Source organism: Lacerta agilis, chromosome 1 (genome assembly GCF_009819535.1).
Source record: "Lacerta agilis isolate rLacAgi1 chromosome 1, rLacAgi1.pri, whole genome shotgun sequence".
Taxonomy (NCBI): Eukaryota; Metazoa; Chordata; class Lepidosauria; order Squamata; family Lacertidae; genus Lacerta; species Lacerta agilis.
In genome coordinates, this window is record NC_046312.1 from 21,807,813 (window position 1) to 21,832,369 (window position 24,557).

The 24,557-nt window shown below is 44.0% G+C and overlaps 1 protein-coding gene across 4 annotated transcripts in view; it reads left to right on the plus strand.

Annotated features, from left to right (window-relative positions):
* The window catches only part of TTC7B (tetratricopeptide repeat domain 7B), a 102,874-nt gene extending 81,200 nt beyond the window's left edge, over window positions 1-21,674 (plus strand). For all 4 annotated transcript variants that reach the window (XM_033141195.1, XM_033141205.1, XM_033141214.1 and 1 more), the window contains 2 exons: window positions 3,202-3,404; window positions 20,613-21,674. In XM_033141195.1, coding sequence (XP_032997086.1) covers window positions 3,202-3,404; window positions 20,613-20,834 — 425 coding nt within the window. In that variant the 3' untranslated portion in view covers window positions 20,835-21,674. The remainder of the gene's footprint in view (window positions 1-3,201; window positions 3,405-20,612) is intronic.
* Window positions 21,675-24,557: the final 2,883 nt, after the last annotated feature.

Genomic DNA, 24,557 nt, shown 5'->3' on the forward strand with positions numbered 1-24,557 from the left:
GCAGGTGGGAGAGAAAGTAAGAGGTGGTTTGTCAGAAAGGTATGCTGTTGTTTTGTTTTGTTTTGTTTTGTTGTAAGGCACTGTTACTACAGTGGAAAGTATGTTAAGTAAATGTCCATGTGGTACATCATGAATGGCCCTTGGGATCCTGGCTGTCACTTTTTCACTTATCATGCTGATGATAGTAAATAGCGCTTATTTAAAAATCTTCGTATGGAAGCAGTTTTTTATATATCAGCAACATTATTTTACAGTGATGGGTAGGGGGGAAACACAATTTTTTTTTGGTGTGTGTGTGTGTGTGTGTGTGTGTAGATGTTGCTTTGGTTATTAAAGTACAAGTGAACAGGAAAGGAGATATATATATATAGGTGGGGGATGAATGTTCAGACCCCTGGGCTCTCACTTGTGGGGTGCCTCAGGGTTCTGTCATCTCCCCCATGCTTTTCAACATCTACATGCAGCCACTGGGAGAGATCATCAGGGGGTTTGGGCTGGGTGTTCATCAGTATGCGGATGATACCCAGCTCCACCTCTCGTTTAAATCAGAACCAGTGAAGGCGGTGAAGGTCCTGTGTGAGTGTCTGGAGGCAGTTGGAGGATGGATGGCGACTAACAGATTGAGGTTGAATCCTGACAAGACAGAAGTACTATTCTTGGGGGACAGGAGGCGGGCAGGTGTAGAGGACTCCCTAGTCCTGAATGGGGTAACTGTGCCCCTGAAGGACCAGGTGCACGGCCTGGGAGTCATTTTGGACTCACAGCTGTCCATGAAGGCTCAGGTTAATTCTGTGTCCAGGGCAGCTGTCTACCAGCTCCATCTAGTACGCAGGCTGAGACCCTACCTGCCCGCGGACTGTCTCGCCAGAGTAGTGCATGCTCTAGTTATCTCTCACTTAGATTACTGCAATGCGCTCTATGTGGGGCTACCTTTGAAGGTGACCCGGAAACTACATCTAAACCAGAATGCGGCAGCTAGACTGGTGACTGGGAGCGGCCGCTGAGACCACATAACACCAGTCTTGAAAGACCTACATTGGCTCCCAGTGTATTTCCGAGCACAATTCAAAGTGTTGGTGCTGACCTTTAAAGCCCTAAACGGCCTCCGTCTCCACCCCGATTGTTCTGCCTGGACACTGAGGTCCAGCGCCGAGGGCCTTCTGGTGGTCCCTCACTGCAAGAAGCCAAGTTACAGGGAACCAGGCAGAGGGCCTTCTTGGTAGTGGCACCCGCACTATGGAACACCCTCCCACCAGATGTCAAAGAGAAAAACAACTACCAGACTTTTAGAAGACATCTGAAAGCAGCCCTGTTTAGGGAAGCTTTTAATGTTTAATAGATTATTGTATTTTAACATTCTGTTGGAAGCCGCCCAGAGTGGCTGGGGAAACCCAACCAGATGGGCGGGATATAAATAATAAATTATAATTATAATTATTATAATTGTTATTATTATTATTATTAGGAATTTATAAATCAGCATCTTTACTGCTTCTGTGAAAATTGAGGTAGTTCAGAGCAGTATGAATTTGAGAGAGGGAGAGAAAATGCCTGAAAGTGTCAGTGGAAACAAACTGCTTGCATTCCCTCATCATTAATAACTCATTGAGAGGCAGACTTGAGTACCCGTCTGAGCCTAATCGCAAGGCATTTTGTACTGTAGTCTGGGCTGCAATTTACTTAAACTTTGGCTTTAATATTATCAAATGCTTTTATGAGGTCCTTGATGCAATTTTATGCAATTATTGGAAGGGCTTCATCAAACTTTTCAGATTTCCCTTTATTCTTCCTCTGCTGGTTCCCAGCAGATCGAAGTGCTAATATATGCCTTCACACCTTTGGTTAAAATAATCTTTACTTACTGGGCTGGGATCCAGACAGCTACTTTAAGAATCCCCAAAGGCTTGCATGTGCTCCTCAGATTCCCCACCCCCGCCTTTGAACACTTCCCCATCCCATATTGCTAACAGTTTATGAAACTGTCCCTCGGTTTCAAAAGCAGTTGTTATAGTAGACAGAGGGGTTGCTCTCCTAGAAATAAAAGTCCAACTTCCCCCTGAATATTTGGAACTAGTTGCCTGATTCTCTGCCCCAACCAGGAGCTGATACAGGTGATTTGGGTGGGTGGGTGGGTGGGAGTCACATTGTGTGACTGGACCTTATTCAGCACACATGACAGTTTAGTTGAATCCCACCCATTGTGTTTTTAAAGGGTCTCAAAGTTCATGTTATCCTTAATGTATTTTGTCCGAATTCTCCTGTTCCAGGGCCATATTGTTGTTGTTGTTGTTGTTGTTGTTGTTGTTGTTTAAAAAAGTTCAAGGATCGTAATAATAATAATATAATAATAATTTTTTATTTATACCCCGCCCACCTGGCTGGGTTTCCCCAGTCACTGTGGGCGACTCCCAACAGAATATTAAAAACACAATAAAACATCAAACATTAAAAACTTCCCTAAACAGGGTTGCCTTCAGATGTCTTCTAAAAGTCAGGTAGTTGTTTATTTCCTTGACATCTGATGGGAGGGCGTTCCACAGGGTGGGCGCCACTACCGAGAAGGCCCTCTGCAGTGAGGGAATCGGCAGAAGGCCCTCGGAGCTGGACCTCAGTGTCCAGGCTGAATGATGGGGGAGGAGACGCTCACAGAGATAGAAATAGCGTGGATAGAGATGGGAGAGGTTTGAAGGCGGTTATCTTTCATATGGAAACAACTATTTTTCTAGACAAAACAAAATAAATAAATAAATAATCCTTCCAGTAGCACCTTAGAGACCAACTACATTTGTTCATGGTATGAGCTTTCGTGTGCATGCACAAAAGAGGTGCTGGAACTCACCATGATCGCCTCCCTTGTTCTCTTATAATGGCAATGGCGCCCACCTGAGAGGTGCCGGAACAGATTTCTCGCGAGTTCCAGCTGAGAAAAAGCCCTGAAACAACCCATGCGACCTCATTATTGTCCCACATCAGAGCTAAGCCCAAGTTTCCCTTTGTTCCTTTCCCAACCTACCCTTTGTACCCTTGGATTCACAAAAGCTGGCGTCTCAAGAGAATTAATGAAGATTGGAATATGTATAATTGAGAGAGAAAATCTTTGCTTGGGGTAGTTTCCTTGGGGAACTTAGCCATAAAACAATCAATGGAGAGAATATTAATTAGGGAGGACCATTCATTCGTCTCTCTCCCTCCTCCTTACAGCTGAAGTATACATAGGAATTGGAAAACCTGCAGAAGCCACAGCATGTACTCAGGAAGCTGCTAACCTCTTTCCAATGTCTCACAACGTTCTGTACATGAGAGGTCAAGTGGCAGAACTTCGGGGAAATATTGATGAAGCCAAACGCTGGTATGAAGAGGCCTTATCTATCAGCCCAACGCATGTCAAAAGTATGCAGAGATTGGTAAGTCCAGTTTACACAACAGAATGCATGCGAAGCACTTAAAAACTGGAAAAGGCTTTGCATATGTCAAGTGCTTTGTGATTAATATTATTATTGCGCCCCAAACAGTTGGATAATTAGAAATTTGTTGAGCAGTCTAGCATTGGTCTCAAAACTGTTGTGAGGCTATCTGCGGTGGAAGAAGAGAAAGAGAGGGCAGAACCACATAGGTAAAAATAAAAAATAAGGAACAAATCACTTCCAGTGCTGCTCCCATGCACAGCACAGTTGCAGCATGAGCCGCCGCCAGCTAGTAGAGGGGGCATTTCTCTTGGGGTTGCTAGTTTGACTCACACAACTTAAAATTGTCAGTGGTGGCCTTTTGCCCAGAGGGGCCTTCCCCAGGGTCAGCCAGGGCACCCAGGAAAGGTGAGATGAGACAGCCAGAAGAGGTGGGTGTCCCCCCTTTCAATCACCTGGTGTCAAGTGATCCATTTTTGCTCCGTGCTTAGAAAACCCAACAGGAACACAGCTCCCTGCAAGCATCAAAGAGCCCCATGCAAGACTAAGTGCAGGGTTCTGCAAGTGACACCTATCAGCTGATCAGCAACCTCTACAAGCCACATTTGGGCCAGCTGTGTGTCGTACCTGCCAAAAAGCTCATGTCCTATATGCTGCCAGATTTTGGGCAGGTGGGTGCAGGCCCATGCAGCGCTTGTGTGAAGCCCAGGCAGGAGTCTTGTTAGAATGAAGTTGTAAACTCAAGCAAAAAAAGCAGCAAGTCCATGGCGCCCCCATCAGCTTAGCCCTCTGAGACCCGGGCAAGTGTACCCAGCTGTTTCCTGCTCTGTATGGGCCTGGGTGGGTGTGGCTTGACTAAGCCCAAACCACCATGCTTGCCTTGGTGAGCCTAATTAGGCTGTGGGCTGTAAGTTCTGCACCGGTGTTAGTGTAGCTTTGATTGTTCTCCCAGATTGCAGTACAACACTGGACCTGCTGACATGCTCATTTTGATTTTGTTCACAGTATGAATTACTTATAAGGCATTTAACTGCTGCATAAGGCATTTCGCTGCATCTGATTTTCGGTACAACTTAATTCAAGATTTTTACCTCTTTCCTATTCATGTCTTCTGCTTCATGTGGATGGAAATTAATATTGATTTCAATTTTCTTTTTCAGTTCTTCAAGTGGTTGCAGGTTTTGTAATCAGTTTTCTTTCTAAGTGCTGTGTGTGTGTTTCACATCTATTAACGGAGGAAGGGGAGTCTGAAATATTGGGACACAACAGCGAAATTCCCTTGGTTTTCCTCTACATTTTCTCACTAATAAATGTGACACCTTCTATAGTTTCAAACATGTGGATGGTGCCAAAAATCACACAACCTCCCAATATATAATATATAATTCAAGACAAAGATATAAGACACCCAATGCAAATATGTTTCCAGCGATATGGGAATGTCCTACAATACAGATCTTTTGGAAGACTGTCTTATTAAAAAGGTGGGGGGCAGGACTTTTGATATTATCTTCCAAGGGATCTAGTAGCAATTTCGTTTGGATATCTTAGAGGTATAATGTTGGAAGAAGACCTGGAAACGGTAGTTCGTTTAATGATGGTAGCTAGAATGCTAATCTTTCAAAACTTGGGCTGCCTCTGATATAAAGAAATAAATGTAATAACTTAGGAGAAGGCACCCCAGGATGGCAAGGTATTCCTGCTCTCTCTGCCTCATTCCACAACAACACAGTCCAAGCCTATTGGAGTGGGGGAGTGTCTTGTTTTATTTGTCTTATTTGTTAAAACCATCCATGAGGGACTAGGGAATGCCATGTCTAGTTTGACATTAGCGGACGGCTCAGAAGTTAGAGGCGCAAGTTTGGGAATCTCCTTTCGGCCAGCAGGAATGGTATCTTTGATCTGTTCCATTAGAATTGTATTGCAGAGTAGCCTTTTCGATGTAGCTTAGCTGCGCAAAAAAACCAAAACCCCACTGTCCCATTTTAACATAGCTGTTCAAAAGTATCTCTGCTGCAAATAGATCTCGGTGGAAAAGTTATAATCCCTTCCTTGTAGCCAACGTCTTTATTCAAAAGTGGGAGCTTGTTTCTGCCTAGGCCCCTATAAATTATTCAGAGAGGCTTTTCCTCCCTGCATCCCGAAAAAGAGCACATAAGGCAAAACACCAGAATGGAGCACAGAACAGGGGAAGGTTTCTTTTTCTTTTCTTTTTTAGTTCTCCGGCTGTTCGAGATAATTAAGCACATTGGCAAGTGCTAAAAGGTACCTTGTAAAGCGCGTGGGCGGTGGACAGAAAGCAGCACACTTATGTTAAAATAAAAGCCATACATTAAAATCCCCTGCCTTGCCCACTTGAATTCAACTTGAAAGAAGCAGTTTCTATTCTATTTCCAGTAAAGACTCCTCTGAACGCCATAGAGACTCTTGTCCTCAGCTGATAGAAAATGGGCTAGGATAACTTCCCTTAATGCTGGGGAGAAGCCTCCCCCCCCCTTTCCACAACAAACGTTACACAAATTTCTAAGATTTAGACGAGTGTGGCCCTCTTCCCCATCCTCCCCATGTCCTCTTGCCTTTCTTTACCTTTATGTTTCCCCCCTTTACATTTTGGGCCCCTGCCAATTATAGCAGGCTGGGTCCTACGCTGCCCCGAAAACTTGCATGTTTTCTGTGTCAAGGGTTTACTTAATACATGCAAGCGAGCAGTCACAGTTTGCGTTTGCTAAGGGCTAGCGTCTGTAAAATGGGAATAACAAATCTTCATAGTAACAACACAATGAGTAAGAGATCAGTAGCATAAGGTTTACGTACACACTTCCCAAAATTTTGAAGAGAGGGTTTTTTGACTGTGTTTCTAGTTTCCTATGGCTAAGTTTTCTTTGGGTGGATGCTGGTTTTATTTGTGTCTCTGCTAGGACTTTTGTAATAATTCACTTTTATTGGTAATTTTGTACTGCTTTGATGGTGGATTATATTTGATTGTATATATTGCTGTACGCTGCCTTGTTGTGTGAACCGGCATTTACTTACGTCTGAACAAACTCACCCAGTTCTGCTCCATTATTATGCTAACATGAGTTAGATTCTGCTCCAAGAGCCCATTTCTCCAGAAGAACATTCCTTGTTGACATTCCTTGCTGCTCCAGCTGAGCATCTATGCATATATAGTGAGCCTGCCTTTCCCAAAATTGGCTCGAGGGGGTCAGGAGAAATGCCTGAACAGCATACAGGAGCAGGAGAGTGGCCAGTGGTCAGAATATCTTGTTTGATATTCTTCTTTCTGTTGGCAGAGTTCAGATAATTCCATTAAGTTTTTAAAAAAAAATCTACTGGAAATTTTACTGAAGCAAAGTTTCCATCTCGTAATGAAACAGTTTTTATAGTGGTCCTTTGAAGATGAAATGGCGGGTGGCAGGTTCATGTGAGCTTTCCATTTTATTGTCTCCTTTGTGTGTTAGCGTTGGAAAAGATGCTCTTTTCCATTGCTTATCAGTTAAACAGAAGCACTTCTGTGATTTGGAAAATATAAATTAATGGCAGTGTTCAAGCTAGAGGTGTGGCAACGACTTCATGCTCATGTTTCAAATTGCATTGAACTAAGTAAATCGTTTCTATCCAAACTTATGATGTCATTGCAATTTGCTCATCTTGTATCTGGTTCAAGTGCTAGTGTTGAACTTCACTCACCTAACAAGGTGCATTCTTCAAAAGACTTATTTAGCTTGTTTTATTTAATGTTTTGTCAAATTGTGCATATCAGAGAACAGTGTTCTGTCCGAGGGTCAAGCCAAGCTCATCATTTATAATAATAATGATGTACAAGGTATAGCGCCCCACCCTCCCGATTTACTAGGACAAATGACACATGATGCTAAAAGTGTCCTTAGTAACTCCTTCAAACTTTTTCCTAAGACTCATAGTCAGGGGGAGCGCTCATTCAGATCACAGCTTGGGAATGAAATCACAGCTTGGGAATGAACATTTAAATTCTCCATGCACACTGCTATCCTGGTGTAACTGCTATTAAATTGTTTTAAAGACTTTATGTACCAGGTAGGTAGCTGTGTTGGTCTGCCATAGTCAAAACAAAATAAAATAAAAAATTCCTTCCAGTAGCACCTTTGTTGTTGTTCAGTCGTTCAGTCGTGTCCGACTCTTCGTGACCCCATGGACCAGAGCACGCCAGGCACGCCTATCCTTCACCGCCTCCCGCAGTTTGGCCAAACTCATGCTAGTAGCTTCGAGAACACTGTCCAACCATCTCATCCTCTGTCGTCCCCTTCTCCTTGTGCCCTCCATCTTTCCCAACATCAGGGTCTTTTCTAGGGAGTCTTCTCTTCTCATGAGGTGGCCAAAGTACTGGAGCCTCAACTTCAGGATCTGTCCTTCTAGTGAGCACTCAGGGCTGATTTCTTTGAGAATGGATAGGTTTGATCTTCTTGCAGTCCATGGGACTCTCAAGAGTCTCCTCCAGCACCATAATTCAAAAGCATCAATTCTTCAGCGATCAGCCTTCTTTATGGTCCAGCTCTCACTTCCGTACATTACTACTGGAAAAACCATAGCTTTAACTATACGGACCTTTGTCGGCAAAGTGATGTCTTTGCTTTTTAAGATGTTGTCTAGGTTTGTCATTGCTTTTCTCCCAAGAAGCAGGCGTCTTCTAATTTCGTGACTGCTGTCACCATCTGCAGTGATCATGGAACCCAAGAAAGTGAAATCTCTCACTGCCTCCATTTCTTCCCCTTCTATTTGCCAGGAGGTGATGGGACCAGTGGCCATGATCTTAGTTTTTTTGATGTTGAGCTTCAGACCATATTTAGCGCTCTCCTTAAGTAGCACCTTAGAGACCAACTAAGTTTGTTCTTGGTATGAGCTTTCGTGTGCATGCACACTTCTTCAGATGACTTTATGTAGTTATTAATAACACATTTAGCCTGACGTATAGTTTTGCCTTAAAAGAATGGGCAGAGAATTCTTGAGGATGCAAGAAACCTAGCCTAATTTTTTAAAAATATTTTTATTCAAGATTTTCTTGATTTACAAAGGTATGCACAATGTCTCTCTCATATATTTTTTTCCATGTAACATTTTTACAAATCAGTTTCGTTTGTTGAGACGTTAGGAAGAAAAGGGGGGGAAAGGTGGGCGGGATGGGGAGATGGGTGGGGTGGGGTGACGGTGTTTCTATTTTACGTAATATATGTGGGGTTTGGTGTCAGCGTTGTTTGTGCAAGTTCTCTGTTGTTCACTGGTGGTCCTTTGGTGGTGAGAGAGATTGGGGTTGGCGTAGGATGTGATTGTTCATTTGTGGTTGGTTGTGGTGGTCTTTGGTTTCCTGTGTGAGTGGGGGGTGGGTGGGTGTTTTTGATCAGGTTAGCCATATCGATTTGTATGCTGTTAGTGGATTCTTGTCATTGTCTTGTTGGGCTGTGTGTGTGATAAAGGGGAGCCATACCGGGGTGAAGGCGTCTTCTTCTATTTGTCCCTGTGTCAGTTTCAGCTTACTGGTGAGTTTTTCTAGTAGGGCTGTTTCCCATACTACTTGGTACCATTCGTCCATCCTAACTCCTGACAGGTTTCTCCAGTGTCTGGTTATGATGTTTCTGGCTGCTGAGAGTAGATGGGTTATGAGTTCTTTGTGGTGTAAGTGGGCATTGTTGTCTTGGAAGATGTTTAGTAAGGCCAATTCTGGGGTGATTTCTAGTACTTGTTTGGTTATTTTACATATTTCTCGTATGATTGTTGTCCAGAATGGTTGGATTTTGGGGCACTCCCACCACATGTGGAGGTATGTGCCTGTGGAGGTGCACCCTCTCCAGCGTTTTGGTGAGGTTCCTGGGCGTATTAGCACTAATTTTCTTGGTGTTAGATACCACCTGTAGGTGAGTTTCAGGGCGAGTTCTTTTCTTTTCGTTGATATGGATTTAACGGGGGATTTAGACCACATTCTGGTCCATTGAGTGGGGTTAATCTCATAGCCTATTTCACAGAATTCAAAGAGATGCTGAATGTCTGCATTTCAGCCCACTGGTGCAGCAACATACCAATTTTGTATCAGCTTGCCATTTTTTTTGTAATGTATCAGTATCAATATTAGCCTAGTATACAGGCCACTTTAACTGTGGTTCCATGATTTCTGAACCAGACATAATTATGTATAGAAACTTAAATGATCCAACTAATAATTTCAGTAAATCAACTGATTAATCAGCTAGCAATTTAAATTATGACTAATGCTCAGTCACAGTGCCATTTCCTGAGTATTAACTGATGGTAACTTCATTTTGACTAAGTATAGCATGTGTTGTTGTTTTTAGAAGAAGAACATGCATCTTAAAAAAAAGTAAGGAAGCTTGACAATGTGTTTATAGTGTCTGCTCAGTTAGATAATACACTGTACCTTTTAATTTGGTGAGTGGCTCTCCTATTCAAGGCTTTTTAAAGCAATTTAATGTTATAACATTAATTAAGAACTGATTATCAGTTTTGCTACAAAACTGGCACTGAAGATGTAACATTGAATGAGATTAAATTATATTCCGTTACCCCCCATGACCCTTAAGGACTGGGTGAGCTACAGGCAATTCAATGAAAGTAGTAATTTTCTTTGCTGCTTGCCTATATCTGTTTTCTCTCTCTGATCTTTGTCACTGTTTAGTTCTACAGTTGTAATATTTGCATAGCCTTGTGAGATGCTATACTTAAATCCAGCATGCTGTTTTCCTTGCACTGAGCTGCTGCACCAGAATGCAGCAGAATAGTTATCGTGTTTTCTCACTTTGTCAAATGTTAAGGCCTTTATCTGGACAGTTGGTCTTCTTTAAATACAAGCAGTGGGGAGAAGAAAAAGGGCCTTTTCAGTGGTGGCTCCTCTTGGTTAAACCTGTTTAACCAGGCAAGTTCCCTGGTGAATGTCAGAAGGTTCCCAAAGACCTTCCTCTCTAGGAGTGCCCCTTGGGTGAGTGATTCTGGCTCTTTGCTTTACATTAGTTTTAGATTTTTTTGTGCTTAGCGATTATCAATTAAGCTGTCTAAAAGAAAAACTTGGCCAATAAATAATTCCATGTGTAATAATGAACTTGTTCTCCAAAAGTGTGGACCCTTGTGTAACCAAACTGGCATCATCCATGCACGGAAGTGAGGTATCAGCACATCCTGGGAAGCCCTAGCATTTTGAAGTATGAAAAATCTTCAGACCAAAATAAACCAGTAAGGATTGAGCGTACTCAATGGCCACAGAATGCAGAGTGTCTAGGGGTGGGAAAGCAAGAGGGGGTATTTCGGTGGAGCATCCTAGGAGACAGGATGGCTGCCTGGAAGGAACACTGAACAGGAGGACTGCACGCTGCAATATTTTGACTTCGGTCTTCCATGATCTGCTTCCACCTCTCCATCCCCTTTTTTCCTGTGTTGAGCAAGAAGGTCTGAAGAGGGGTTCTGAGTGCGTTTGGATGGATCCCCATGCCCTGTCTTCTGCTTACCCATAGTTTATATTGTGGCATTATTTCAGAAAGCAAGGCTTTTAGGGAAGCGTCCGGAACATACAAATTGAGACCCTGACATTGTCTTTGGGAATATAGCTCTGCGTCATTGTTTGGGGCTTTTGCTTAGGAAATTGGGCGGAGAAGTTACGCTGACAAAGATTAGGCATGCCAAAAGGAAGCTTCCATGCCCAAAAGCCACATTTCCTCGTATAAAGCATTTGACCTGGAAGAAAGGATCTTTTATAGCACTTAATGGTCAGATTTTAAAAGGGGAGCAAAGCAGACCATTAGCAAACCACCAGCCTTGAAAGAGCACAGAGACAAAAGGCCCTGTTAGCATTACAAGGGAGCTAAAAGCTTAAGCATCATGCAGTCCTCTTTGGGAGATGCTAGAAAGCAGAATGCACGGGAAGCCCAAGAGCTGTGCGCACATTTCTTTACACTTTCGCTTTAGATAAAAATGTGTTTTACATGTAACTAGTTAATAATGGAGTAAGAACCCCAAGTATATATTCTTTACCCAAGGCTTGACTTTCAAGGGAGTCGCTCTTGCTTCTCCTTCTGCCATCTGAGGTGAGGCAAGTGGTAAGAGGGGAGAAGGCTGCTGGCTGTGATGGCTGTCAACGGTTTCCGCTGTCTGAGGCCGTGTGCCCCTGAATACCCAATGGCATCGGTGTAGCCAGGATTTTTGTTTGGGGGGAGCAGACCTTTTGTTGAGGGAGCAGAACCTCAAGTTTGCTATGTATTTTTATTGGTTTTTATTGATTTGGGGAGGGGGCAGCTGCCCCTCCTTGGCTATGCCAATGCCCATTGCTAAAGATCGCAAGTAGGGAAAGCTTTGTGGCAGTCAGGTCCTGCTTGCGAGCTTCCCATACACATCTGATTGGCCACTGTGAGAACAGACTGCTGGACTAGATGTTCCCTTCTTATTTCTTACAGTCTTTGTGGTTGTGGCATCCAGTTTGTGGAGCTCTCTCCCGAGGAGTCTCTCACCCTGAGAAGAGAGGAATACAAGAGGGAGGGAGGGAGGGGAGGAAGGAAGGAAGGAAGGAACGAACTTCCAATTTTCATCTGTCAGTTACATATAAAAAAAAAATTCAAAATATTCTCTCTAGGCTAACATCCAGCTGTTCTACCTTCTGATATTAGTAGTAGTAGCAGCAGCAGCAGCAGCAGCAGCAGTAATTATTATTATTATTATTATTATTTATACCCCACCCATCTGGCTGGGTTTCCCTGGCCACTCTGTGCGGCTCCCAACAGAATATTAAAAACACAATGAAACATCAAACATTAAAAACTTCCCTAAACAGGGCTGCCTTCAGATGTCTTCTGAAACAATACTTTCCCATTCTTCAGACCTAAACATCTCAAATTCATTCATTTTCCTTTCCCAGGCTGTGACTTCTCCCATTGAGTCAGCTTGGAATTTGGAGTACCAACTTTCATTTAAAAAAAAAAAAAAGTTTGTGGTTGTGAACGCATGACCTTGATGCTGAACCACTAGCACAAAACTAAGACTTTGAATATTAACTTTTTGAAAGCATCAGTATCCCTTTTTTTAACAATAAGTAAAGTAATGTCTAAAAATTACTCACCAACATGTTCATACACTAAACTGTCATGATTGATGGTTTTTGAAGACTTGTATTTAACCTTGTAATTTACTGATGAATTTAGCTTTGCCAATCAGGAACCGTTGAGGTGTGTGAGCGTCTCAGCCTTGTTAAGTTTAGTGTATGAACATGTTGGTGAGTAATTTTTAGATATTATTTTACTTATTGTTAAAAAAGGGGATATGTTAATGCTCACAGAGTGCATTATAATTATTATTTAAGATGTAGTCCGTCCCTTGAAGAAACTATACCAGTGAAACGGAGATAACATAAGCTAGCCGCCCGTCGGAGGACAGACGAGGACGCCTGAGAGACTTTAGCACTTTATTACATTGGACTCTTTGCACATTGTACGTTGCACTTTTTAAGCCTTATCCGGCTCTTCAGAGACATTAGTATTTGCTATGTATTTCATCCCCTCCGGTTGCACATATATACATGATTGAATACTTTCACGGTTTGTGTTATTTCTATACATCCTGCTATATTACCGTGTTGTCTGTTGTTCTTGCAAATTTGAAATAGTGGCTTTGAAAAAAGGGCAGAGACGCCCTCTTCTGCCCAGAGCACCTCTTCTGCCCAATTTTTTTTTTTTTTGGGGGGGGGGTGTTGTACTAGAACTGTCACACAAAAATCCATTCTTCAGTCAGTTATTTTATTTGCATTCCGCCTTTCCAAAGCTAAAACCATGTTCAAGGCAGCTTACAACATATAAAAAAATTATCTGACTGCAAACATAGCAAAAGTACCGGTAGTCATAAACAAAACATCAAAAAGTACACAACCAAATCGAAAAATTGCCACATAAATGAAAATACAGAAAATTAACAAAATGAAAATACAGAAAATTAACAGCAACACCCACCCCCAAACAAAAACCCCTGGACAATATTCTGTTCAGCAGGCTCAGCTTTTGCAGCTGGAGTCAGTCCAGGCCCTGCCCTCCCAGGCCTGGTGGAAAAAGGCATGTAAGGGAGCAGGTCTTCCAGGACTCATAGTCAAGATTCCTTATCCCCCTCCGTTCAGAAAACACCATTTACTTTGTTCTGTATAATACCTGTAAAAGATACAAAACAGGTTTTTTTAAAAACAACAACAACAATTTATTTGTTTCAGTAGCCTAATTTGAAAAAAAGAAAGAAAGGTTATTTCTATTGTTAAACAGAAATCCTTGGTGGTCTAGTGCAAGTCACCCAGAGATCTATTCTGCATAAACAAAGCTCAATCATCTTTTTTTTATTTACTTTTTTCTTCCTCTGATTAAATGTTAAATTCATATCAGATTGAAAATGCTTCTCTGTAATTATTTCTGCTTATACTGGGGAAGGATGACTTAAGTAACCAGTATTATCTTTAAGTAACCATTGTTGTACTAGAAAGCGAAAACATCGTATCTCATTTTGTTTTGTTGCTTTTAATTAAAAACAGCTACTCAGTTGAATCTGTACACCTATGAAATAAAATAAAATACACAGCAGGGCCAGCAGGAGGTGAGAAAATAAGCTTAGAAATGAAGGACACAGAAGTTGTGCCAATGTGGAAATATAATTCTCCTACTCGACTCATCAGTATTTCAATGCAAGTAGGAAAATGAGCGTACCCCTAAAAAATTTTTTAGAAAAAAAGCACTGAAAGCAACACACACTTCATGGAGGGCCCTGTGTTGTGTGTACACAGAGAGATACAGGCACTTTTTCGGGCAGCCTTTTTACAGCACCAGCATTCTCATAAGCTGCAGAAATGTTCATCCAAATGCACATAAGTGGTATACAGTTGTTGTTGTTGTTGTTGCCGCCGCCGCCACCATGTTCATTTTGTGCCAGCCGTTAGTTACTGAGAAAAAAATGAATAACTGTCCCGCTGAGGTAGGGTGATAAATGGAGCAATGAGACAAAAAGCAGGAAAATGATGTGCTTGAGCTTTGGAGTTGATCAAGAAAACCTATGTAAAAGCAGGATGTATTTAAAAAGAGGCCAAGGGAAACTGTCTGTCTGGTAGTATTAGTGACAGTTTGTCATTGTACAAACTGGCTTTTCGGTGCAGCTGGATTCCTGAAAAAAATAAAGGTTTTTTCCCTTTTCCTTTTGCTGCGATCGAATTCCTAGCTCTGACCTGTTGCAGAGATGCATTTTAAAACTGTGTGTGACTCAGGCCTCATGCAGCTGAGTTGTGTGGGTGGATGCAACTTGCATTTGAAGAGAAGTGTTATGATTTAAACAGAAATAGATATCTAAGGGTGGCAAGCAGTTGGTCTTCTGTTCTTTTGCCGTAGGAACCTGGAGGCAGTACTGCAGGCCAATTACACATCTTGTTAAAATAGGCCACAGGGCTTGGTTTTTCAACCTGCCCATGCTGCAAAGTCAAAAAGATGTATACTGTTGTGCTACTTTGTGCATTCACAATTTTTAGGCCGATAAGATACATCAGCTGAATCATGCCCAGCAGAAAAGCTTGCCTGACACTTGCTTTGGTGGTGTTTCGCTGCCAAGTGAAGGCCTTTTTATCTTCCCAGGCCTTTTAATCTACTGTATTTAAGATTTTTTAAAAAATATAAATAAATAAATTCTCTGCAACTTGTCTTTCTTCTGTAGCATATTTACCATATTGTTATTTAATTGCGAATTGTTTCCTTGTTGTAAGCCTCTGCTTTAGGACAGCCTATACAGTCATACCTCGCAAGTCGAACAGAATCCGTTCCGGAAGTCCGCTCGACTTCTAAAACTTTCAAAAACTGGAAAACTTGCGGTTTCCGATCGTTCGGGAGCCAGAGCGTTCAACTCCCAAGGTGTTCAGGAGCTGTAAACATTTCAAGCAAATAAGTAAATAAATAGTTCGGCTTCCCCGCAGTGGTGGAGCATATGCCTGTGCTGCCCAGGGCAGGCGGAGGGTGCCCTCCCAGGCGTAGGATAGCTGCTCGGGTACCCAGAGTGGCGCATGCACCCTACAGCCGGGGACGGAGCGAGCCGCCCATGACGGACATTCGGTGTGCTGCCCACCCGCAACTCCCAAGCCTCCCCCAAGCAGTCAAAATGAAGGGGGTTGGGGGGAATGCCACCGGCAAAGCGGCACAGCTCCCCCCTTACCCTGTCGGGGTAGGCTTGGGAGTCACGGGTGCGCGCCACGCCAAATGTCACCCCCCTCACTGAGGGCAACCAGGGCATACGCCCCTGCTTCCACCACCACCACCACCAAGCTGGTACTCTCCTGGTGTTTTTTCTCTACTGCTTCCCTCAGCCTCAGCAATGGTCAGGGACCATGCAGAGTTGTAATATCTGACAACCTCTGAAGGGCTTGAGGCTGGGGAAGGCAAATGTTTTCTTATAAGCAGCATGAGCCTCCATTTATCAGCATGGCATTAAAGGAATAAACAAAGATTTCTCAGCAAGAAAGAGAATGATTTAGAATTCAATAACAATAAAATAGAAGTATATTTTTATTTTACTCCAGCTCTTCTTCATTTGATATGAGCTGTTATGGCTAGTATGAATTTAGGATGAGTTTTAACGCAGCAAGCATCCTCATGCCCAGTTAGACCAATGGTGCACCTAAAACGGCACTTGTACATTCTTTGCTTTAAATATATCTAGGTCCCTTTTAATTTCTTTTGAAATTGATTTAATTACCGGTACTTTACTTGAAATGAGTGGAAACATCAGTTGATTGTCATGTTTAAAATACACATTTGTCATTCTGGAGCGCTGCAGCTTAAAACAAACCATACCCTCTTGCCATTTCAAATGTTCCTCATTACAGAGCTTTTCTTTCTTCTGCAAGGAGCTGCTTTCTTCTTAAAGACTTCTAGAATTGCACTAATTTGTTTCATGCATTCATTTGTCGTTGTTTTGGAGCAAAATAAAGTTCAGCGTGTAGCAACAACCACGGCTGACCTTTTGAAAACACTTTGTCAAGCAGAAGAGCATTTCCCCCTTAGCAACAAGAGTTTTGCAGCAACGGAAAGCAATTCAACACCTTAGCTCCAAGGTTTGTTTGAGGGCGACAGGGCAGGAGGGTAACAACAGTGAGGACTGGACTTTTCACTATAGCACAGCTGCATTTATGTAATATACTAGAGAGTTTGCATTGTACAATCAAATAGGCAGGAACAGGCATGAAAAACAAACGTAATAACGTAGTCAAGACATACATTGCATACAAACAGTGTTCCACTGTCTAGTTCAGTTTTCAATTCTTTTATTGTGAGGACTTGCCAACTTCACTTTCAAAAAATTATTTCCTTTTCTTTTTCCTTCAGAAGAGAAACAAGTACCGGTAAATGTTTTGAAAACCTTCCATCTCTAAACAAATAATATCTTGTTGATAGCCCTCCCCTGGCATATTTAGGATTTGGACCTGGGGAGAGAGAGGTGCTTCCTTATATTTATCAATAATCCACCAATAAAAGAACTCAAAATAAATTATCTGGTGAAGTTTTGCCCAAAATATTAGATGTAGAATCTAGAACTATTTGAATAAGCCGTAATTTTGCCATTGACCAGAGGGATTCTTGAAGACCCTAGATAAAGTAGGATCACTAATACCCAATAATGTAAAAAAAAAAAATGTGTTTGAATGTAGAATGGATATTAAATTCCAATAGCCTTTGTTGTTGTTCAGTTGTTCAGTCGTGTCCGACTCTTCGTGACCCCATGGACCAGAGCACGCCAGGCACGCCTATCCTTCACTGCCTCCCGCAGTTTGGCCAAACTCATGTTACTTTTCTTTACAGCATTGGACTTTCCTTTCGCTTCCAGGCATATCCACAACTGAGCATCCTTTCGGGCTTTGGCCCAGCCGCTTCATCAGCTCTGGATCTACTTGTACTTGTCCTCCGCTCTTCCCCAGTAGCATGTTGGACGCCTTCCGACCTGAGGGGCTCATCTTCCAGCGTCATAACTTTTATATGCCTGTTGTCTTTGTCCATGGAGTTTTCTTGGCAGGGATACTGGAGTGGCTTGCCAGTTCCTCCTCCAGGTGGATCACGTTTGGTCCAAACTCTCCACTATGACCTGTCCATCTTGACCTGTCCATAGCTTCCCTGAGTAATTCAAGCCCCTTCGCCACGACAAGGCAGTGATCCATGAAGGGGTAATAGCCTTAACTGATACAAAAATATAGTTTGAGTAGAGTACCCATTAATTTTGTCAGTTTTTATTATTTGAATGCAAAGTTCATTAATTGTGAGTCAGGTAGAGAGGAAGGATTAGCAAGGAATGTTTGCATTCTAAAACCCTCTTGGGTTTGTTTTTTTTACTAAATTCATATTTTCGAATCTGAATGCCACTTTTAAGATTTTATCTCGTTTGCCCAAAGCACTTGCCTGATTAGAATAAACAGATTAAATGTCACACATGCCCCTTCTTCAAACGAAAGCACTAATAAATAGTTTCCTGGATCATTTCATGCTTCCTTTAGAGAAGCAGCCATGCTACTCCTGCTACCTTTTTAATCCGTTAGATAGACAATAAAATCCCTAGAGAGGAGGAGATGTCTGGATTCATTTATTTGCTGATATACTTTTAACCTTGCCCTCGCAGTCGGTATGAAACCTGTACCTTTCTCTGTATGTGCAACTGATACAGCTGGAATACCCCTCCCCTTAATACTAATTTAGAATACTAATATTCCAAGCATAGTCACATCACAGAGTTGTTATAAACGCGTTGTTATTTTAAAAAATGCTAGTTATCCAGTATGGTTGAATTCTGAAATATAAATAAATTATAATGATGCTTTAGCTATAGTGGCTGGCTGAAAAGAACTCTTTTTATTTAAAGGTATACTGTGTATAAACACAGCTCACTAAAGTACATTCTGCTCATTAAGAACAATCAACAGAATGGGAAATGTCACCTCTATGTACCTTAGAGCAGTTGTTTTCAACCAGTGTGCCGGGGCACCCTCGGGTGCTGCGGGCAACACTGGACTCTGTCCCTCTTTCCTTCTCTCCCTCCTCTGAGGCCCTCTCACTTCTCTGCCTCCCAAAGGCTTGCACGGGTGTTTGTTGCAGCAGCCCTGGCTACAAACGCCCCAGGTGAATGGTGCCTCTGGGGCTGGCCAGGGGTGCTACTTGCCAGGAGCTGAGGCGGCCTCAGAGTAAGCAAGTAAGCAGGTGAGGGAGCCCAGTCAGCCACTCCGCCAGTCCTTGCTGTTGGGAATGGACAGACAAGTCCCAGGCAGCTCTCTTTGGGGGCAGCTCAGAGACCAGAGGTGGTGGCAGCAGCAGCTGCCTGGAAAACTCGCAAGGAGAGGGAAGAAGAGAGGAGGCTGGGGGAACACTCCACAAGGAAGGGTGTTTGAAAAAGGGTGAGAAAGAATGTAGTTGGTCAAGGGAGCCGTGGACTCAAAAAGGTTGAAAATCTCTGCCATAAGGGGGGTGGTTCTTAGTATACATAGTGTATAGTGATCTTTATGTACCGTATATCGCGGCGTATAAGACGACTTTTTAAGCCCGAAAAATCTTCTCTGAAGTCGGGGGTCGTCTTGTACGCCGGCAACATCATGACCCGGAGTTCCGCCCCGCCACTGGCTGCATGGAGCCTCTCCCCGGCGCTCCAGCCGCAACCGCTGCCTTAGCCGCCATGGAGCCCGGGCTGGGCGTGGGCGGCAAGCGCGGAGGCTTCCTGTGCGGCGACGGGGAGCTTCTCCCCGCTGCCCCAGGCGTCGCTGCCGACGCCTCAGCAGCCGTGGAGGCCGTCCTGCGCTTCAGCGGCAAGCGCGGAGGCCTCCTTTGCGGCGACGGGGAGCTTCTCCCCGCTGCCCCAGGCGTCGCTGCCGACGCCTCAGCAGCCGTGGAGGCCGTCCTGCGCTTCAGCAGGAAGCGCGGAGGCCTCCTTTGCGGCGACGGGGAGCTTCTCCCCGCTGCCCCAGGCGTCGCTGCCGACGCCTCAGCAGCCGTGGAGGCCGTCCTGCGCTTCAGCAGGAAGCGCGGAGGCCTCCTTTGGGGCGACGGGGAGCTTCTCCCCGCTGCCCCAGGCGTCGCTGCCGACGCCTCAGCAGCCGTGGAGGCCGTCCTGCGCTTCAGCAGGAAGCGCGGAGGCCTCCTTTGGGGCGACGGGGAGCTTCTCCCCGCTGCCCCAGGCGTCGCTGCCGACGCCTCAGCAGCCGTGGAGGCCGTCCTGCGCTTCAGCGGGAAGCGCGGAGGCCTCCTTTGCGGCGACGGGGAGCTTCTCGTCGCTGCCGCCGCCTCAGCAGCCATGGGGGCCGCTGTGCGCTTGGGCGGCAAGCGCGGAAATCTCCTGTGTGGCGCGGGGGACGCTCTCCCCGCCGCTGCCACCGCCTCAGCAGCCATGGATCCCGGGCTGGGTGAGTATACCCCAAACTCTGTTTTTTCACATTAAAAGTTGGGGGGTCGTCTTATACGCCGAGTCGCCTTATACGCCGCGATATACGGTACTCATTTAATTTGTTTTCTCTGTTTACAATGCATAGTTTATAGCCACTTGCTGTTCTGTTTGTTTTCTCAAAAGGCTAGCTTCTACTTGCCAGAATTTGAAGTGGAAGGAGTCCTCAATTGACTAATAGGTTGATGATCTCATTATTCTAGGAGTTTAAAAGCTTGCCCTTATTTGAGAATGCCAAAGAGGAAACTTCCTATTGGGAAAAATAATCTTGCTTTATGGGGGCATCCTTCCCAATTGCTTGACACAGAGGTGGAATGCTTCCCTTCCACTGAATCTATTAATTGCACATTAATGTGTACAGCTGAACTATTTATTTGTGTGTTGACAAAGAATGCATACTGCTTGTCTTAACTGTAATGGAAAATTGCAAGAAATGCTCTTGAATAGCTGCCTTTTCCTCCAGGATTGCACACCTACACTTGCCCTTTAAGAGTTCCTCTCAGCTAAATCAACGGAGGCTCAAGCTCTGCACATACACATCTTCCATTCATTTTCCATTTTAGCATGTGCTCTTCCTCTTACAGAATCTGCCCAGAGCGCAGAATCCAAATATTTTGGGATTTGGTAACGGCACAGCCTTGTTGCCGTGGTCTTCTCATTTGCCCTTTCTGAAGAATGTGCTCTTCTTTTTAAAATTTGCGGTATTTCATTGCCATTCCCTCAACCTCTTTTCCATGGCACTCTTTTCTCTGCTCAATGCAGGCTTTGATACTTCACCAGCTTGGAAGGTACAGCCTGGCCGAGAAGATCCTCAGGGACGCTGTCCAGGTGAACTCCACGGCCCATGAGGTTTGGAATGGCCTCGGGGTGGTTTTGCAAGCTCAGGGCAATGACGATGCGGCAACAGAGTGCTTCCTGACAGCGCTGGAGCTCGAGGCCAGCAGCCCCATTGTCCCTTTCACCATCATCCCTCGAGTCCTCTGAAAGGCTGTCCTGGTAAATTGATGAATCATCATGTGAGAATGTTGGGAAGCATGCTGCGTAAGCCTTCCTCCTGATTCAAAGGGCTGAGAGGTAATGCAACAAAACAGGCAATCTGCTCATTACTGTGGGGGATTCTGACTATGGAAGTGATACAGCATCTTATTGTTAATGCAGAGAAATAACTAACCAGAAGTGTGGGGGAACCACACACATGCCACCACCCGTGTATCACCTACATCTTCGCCCCATAGTAGTTTTAAAGCCTGACGCTATTGTTCAAATGGGTATTGTGCCATGTTTTATTAGGTGACATCTGAGTGTTATGTAAAACTTTAAATAGAATCAAACACCAACTGTAGAATAATAGATTCGAGTTAAAATTCAGTGGCAGAGCAGCCTATTTTTAACCAAGCCTGTCAAAGACCCGTTCTCTTCATGTCTTTCAACCTCTCTGGGCCCGGAATCAAAATGTGAAATTTGCTGTGCTCCATCTCTGCAGTAGTCCAGGCAGACAAATTAACCGAAAGGTTTATGTTTTTAGTTGTTTATAACTGTGATGTGTAGCTAATTGTTATTGCCTTTATTTAGAAGAGAGGTTGTGTACAAGAATATTTATATTTTACCAATGTATGCCTGTTTAAAAGAAGAAGAAGAAGAAATGAAAAGAAAATATTAGTTATTTAAGTTTAACTTTTTTATGTGAATTCAGAGTTTATTTATCAATGGAAATATGTAAAAAGATGCTAAAGACGGAATATTTACCGACATTCCTTATGCATTATAAACCCACTTGGCTCAATGGGAAGATTATGTTAATAATAAAAATGATTTTTGGATGGATATCGTGCTTGTCCTTCGTTTTGAGAGCTGGATGAAAATAGGCTGCCCCAAAGTGGCAGTCTGTACCATAACACAGCCACAGTAGAAGATTTGATTAATCTGATACCTCTGTTTTACAAAAAGATGCTCAGAAGAACATCTAATTTAAACTATTCTAAAATCCAGGGCAAATGCCTGATCTGAGAAAAGGTCGAGATCCACCATTAAATCAGGGGCTCAACTGGGCTTACACATAGTATCCTGGTTCAGTCATGTCAGAATCCTCCAAGAAGTTGTTTTAGAGCATACCATGTGAGACGGGCTAATCTCTGTGACAAACAGCTGCCAGTTGTTGGCCACACTTTCCCTTTGCTCAGAGTTCGCTGTCCAGCAGTCTTTTCATTTTCTGCACATAAGTATATGGAAGGTGTAAACCAATAGACCACTTTTATGTCAAGTTATGTAATACTTAATACAAGCAGCTTGTCTTCCTATTTAAATTGGGGTCTGAAAACAGCCCTTGATCACAGCTGAGTCAAAAACTTCATCCAACTGACCTGGAAATTCCTGTTGAATTAGTCTCCGACGGGGAGCTGGGCCTGTTTTGTTAAAAGGTACTTAAAGCCACTGTTGGATCCTGAGGTGGCAAATGCTATGGAGCATTGAAGAGTTAGCTCTTATTTGGCCAGCAACTGTACAGACCCCTCAATCAAAACAAGACACAGCAGGTCTAATTGGTAATTTACAGAGAATGGAATCAATGTGGGTAGCCATTAGCAAATTGACTAAAAACATGCCTTCCTACTTGTAATTCCCTTCTGCTTGTTCATCATGCATACGGCTTTGGCCATGTGGCAGCAACTGGGCAGAGGGCAATGAAGTAGGTTCTGTTGTCCTTTAAAACATTAATATCCTGCCTTTAAAAAAATAAAAATCTATAAAAGTTGCATTACAAGCCCGGAATTGTAGCTTAACCAACAGCTATAAAGAGTGTTTTTGATGCAGCACTCATTTCCCACTAGTTTATGGTTGTGTTGTGGAACCCCTGGGAGAAAAAAAGTATCCAGCTTGGATTGTCGAACGTGTAACTTATCTTCCACACATGATCTGTAACGGTGCACTTCTTTAAAACAAAAACAAAAGGGAAGAGTGAAACACAGAATTGTAAGAAACACCCCACCCCATGGTTGGAGCAGCAGTGGTGGTGACTGATGCCCATTGGGACCAGTAGGGCAGAAGGAAGAGAGGTCACCAGTAGGCGGAGCTAGATCAGTTATTGGCAGAGCTTGACCCAATGACTGGCTGAGTTCTACAATGGCAGCTAAAGAAGAGGAAGGTGACAGCCCATGTAACATTCCCTGGGGCAGACTGAGGTTGATAGGGCAGTGCCCCATTTGCACCAAAGAACCCAACCTGCACTATTATTATTAATAGTCATGGATGCTTTAGCTGAGATTCCTGCATTGCAGTGGGTTAGACTAGATGACCCTTGGTGTCCCTTCCAGCTCTGCAAGTCTATAATTCTAACCTTAAACAGGTGGATCTTAAGCTGATGAAGGTCTGTCATCTTTCCCGGGAACTTGACTTGCATTGTTGCCTTGTACTCAGTATTACAACTCACTGTAATTTCCCTTGAGTTTCCCTAGCAGAAGATTCTCGTATTGGATCTTTCGGGTGCATTACAGACTTAACACAGAAAGCCATTGGGATTTGACAAGCGTCTTCCAGCTTTTTCTCTCTTCCTCTCCACCCCCTCACTTCTCCCCCTGCCAGCCCACCGCTTTGCTTACTTGCTGGGAGACTCTGGCAGGCACACTGTTGGTTGTGGTATCTGGATTGGTGCTGACTTGGAGAATGGGGAGGGGGGGAAGGCAACATTTGCTTTGCTAAAAAGAAGAGGTTGATCGGTGACATTTTGGCAGAGCTAAAGCAGCTGCTTTTCTCTGGGGAGAGGCTGGGAGGGGAATTGCTGTCTAAAGCAGGCCATGGGGTTAACGCTCTTGTGGGCCTGCGTTTTCGCTCTGCGCTTCTCTTTTGCATCTGCGTGCCCCCGGCTCAAATCTGCTTTGTACACAAGCGGAGTGGCTGCCCTTCAGCTTCCTTTCAGATTGACAGGGCAGTTTCCTCTGGCTGGCTGCTGCGGCCTTCGGGGGTAGCCCAGATTGTTAAATGATGCCTGCCTAAACAGGATTAGCACAAGAGAAGCAGCAGTGTAGGGCCCTTGTGTGAGATGCCTGTAACTTCCATGATACAGTGAAAAGATGCTCAGGGGCTTTACCAGGGTCGGCTCCCCTCCCCTCCCCCTGCTCCCTACATCCAGGTCATCTATTGTGACACATTTAAAGGAAGCATCTGCGACAGAGGACAGCGTGAACTGATGCTCCACACGGACTTCTCCCCCTTTTTCAGTTCCGTGATTTATGGCGAGCTGCTAAGCATTCTGCTCTTGTAGCTTTTTGTACTCCAGTTCCTAGAAGAAAGCAGGCTTCAGAGGACCAGGCTGTGCCTGAAATATATCAGCTGCTCAACAGCAGCCCAAGTTTGCTGGACAAATAGCTGCTTGTTGTTAGGGCAAATTCAGGGAAGAGTAGAGGTTACGGTGTATTGAATCTGGATCCAGAGGTAAGGCTGCAGCCTTCTTCCATTGCATAGTCATAAGAATAGAGGAATCTGCCTTGTGTTGAGACAGACCTTTTGGCTCACCTAGGTCTGGATAGCTTAGTTGGCTAGAGCGTGGTGCTGATAATGCCAAGGTTGCAGGTTCCATCCCTGTATGGGACAGCTGCATTGCAGGGGGTTGGACTAGATCCTCAAGGTCCCTTCCAACTACGATTCTATGATTCTAGGTCAGTGCTGTCCCTGCGATGACTGGCAGCAGCCCACCAGCATTTCAACCAGGGGTCT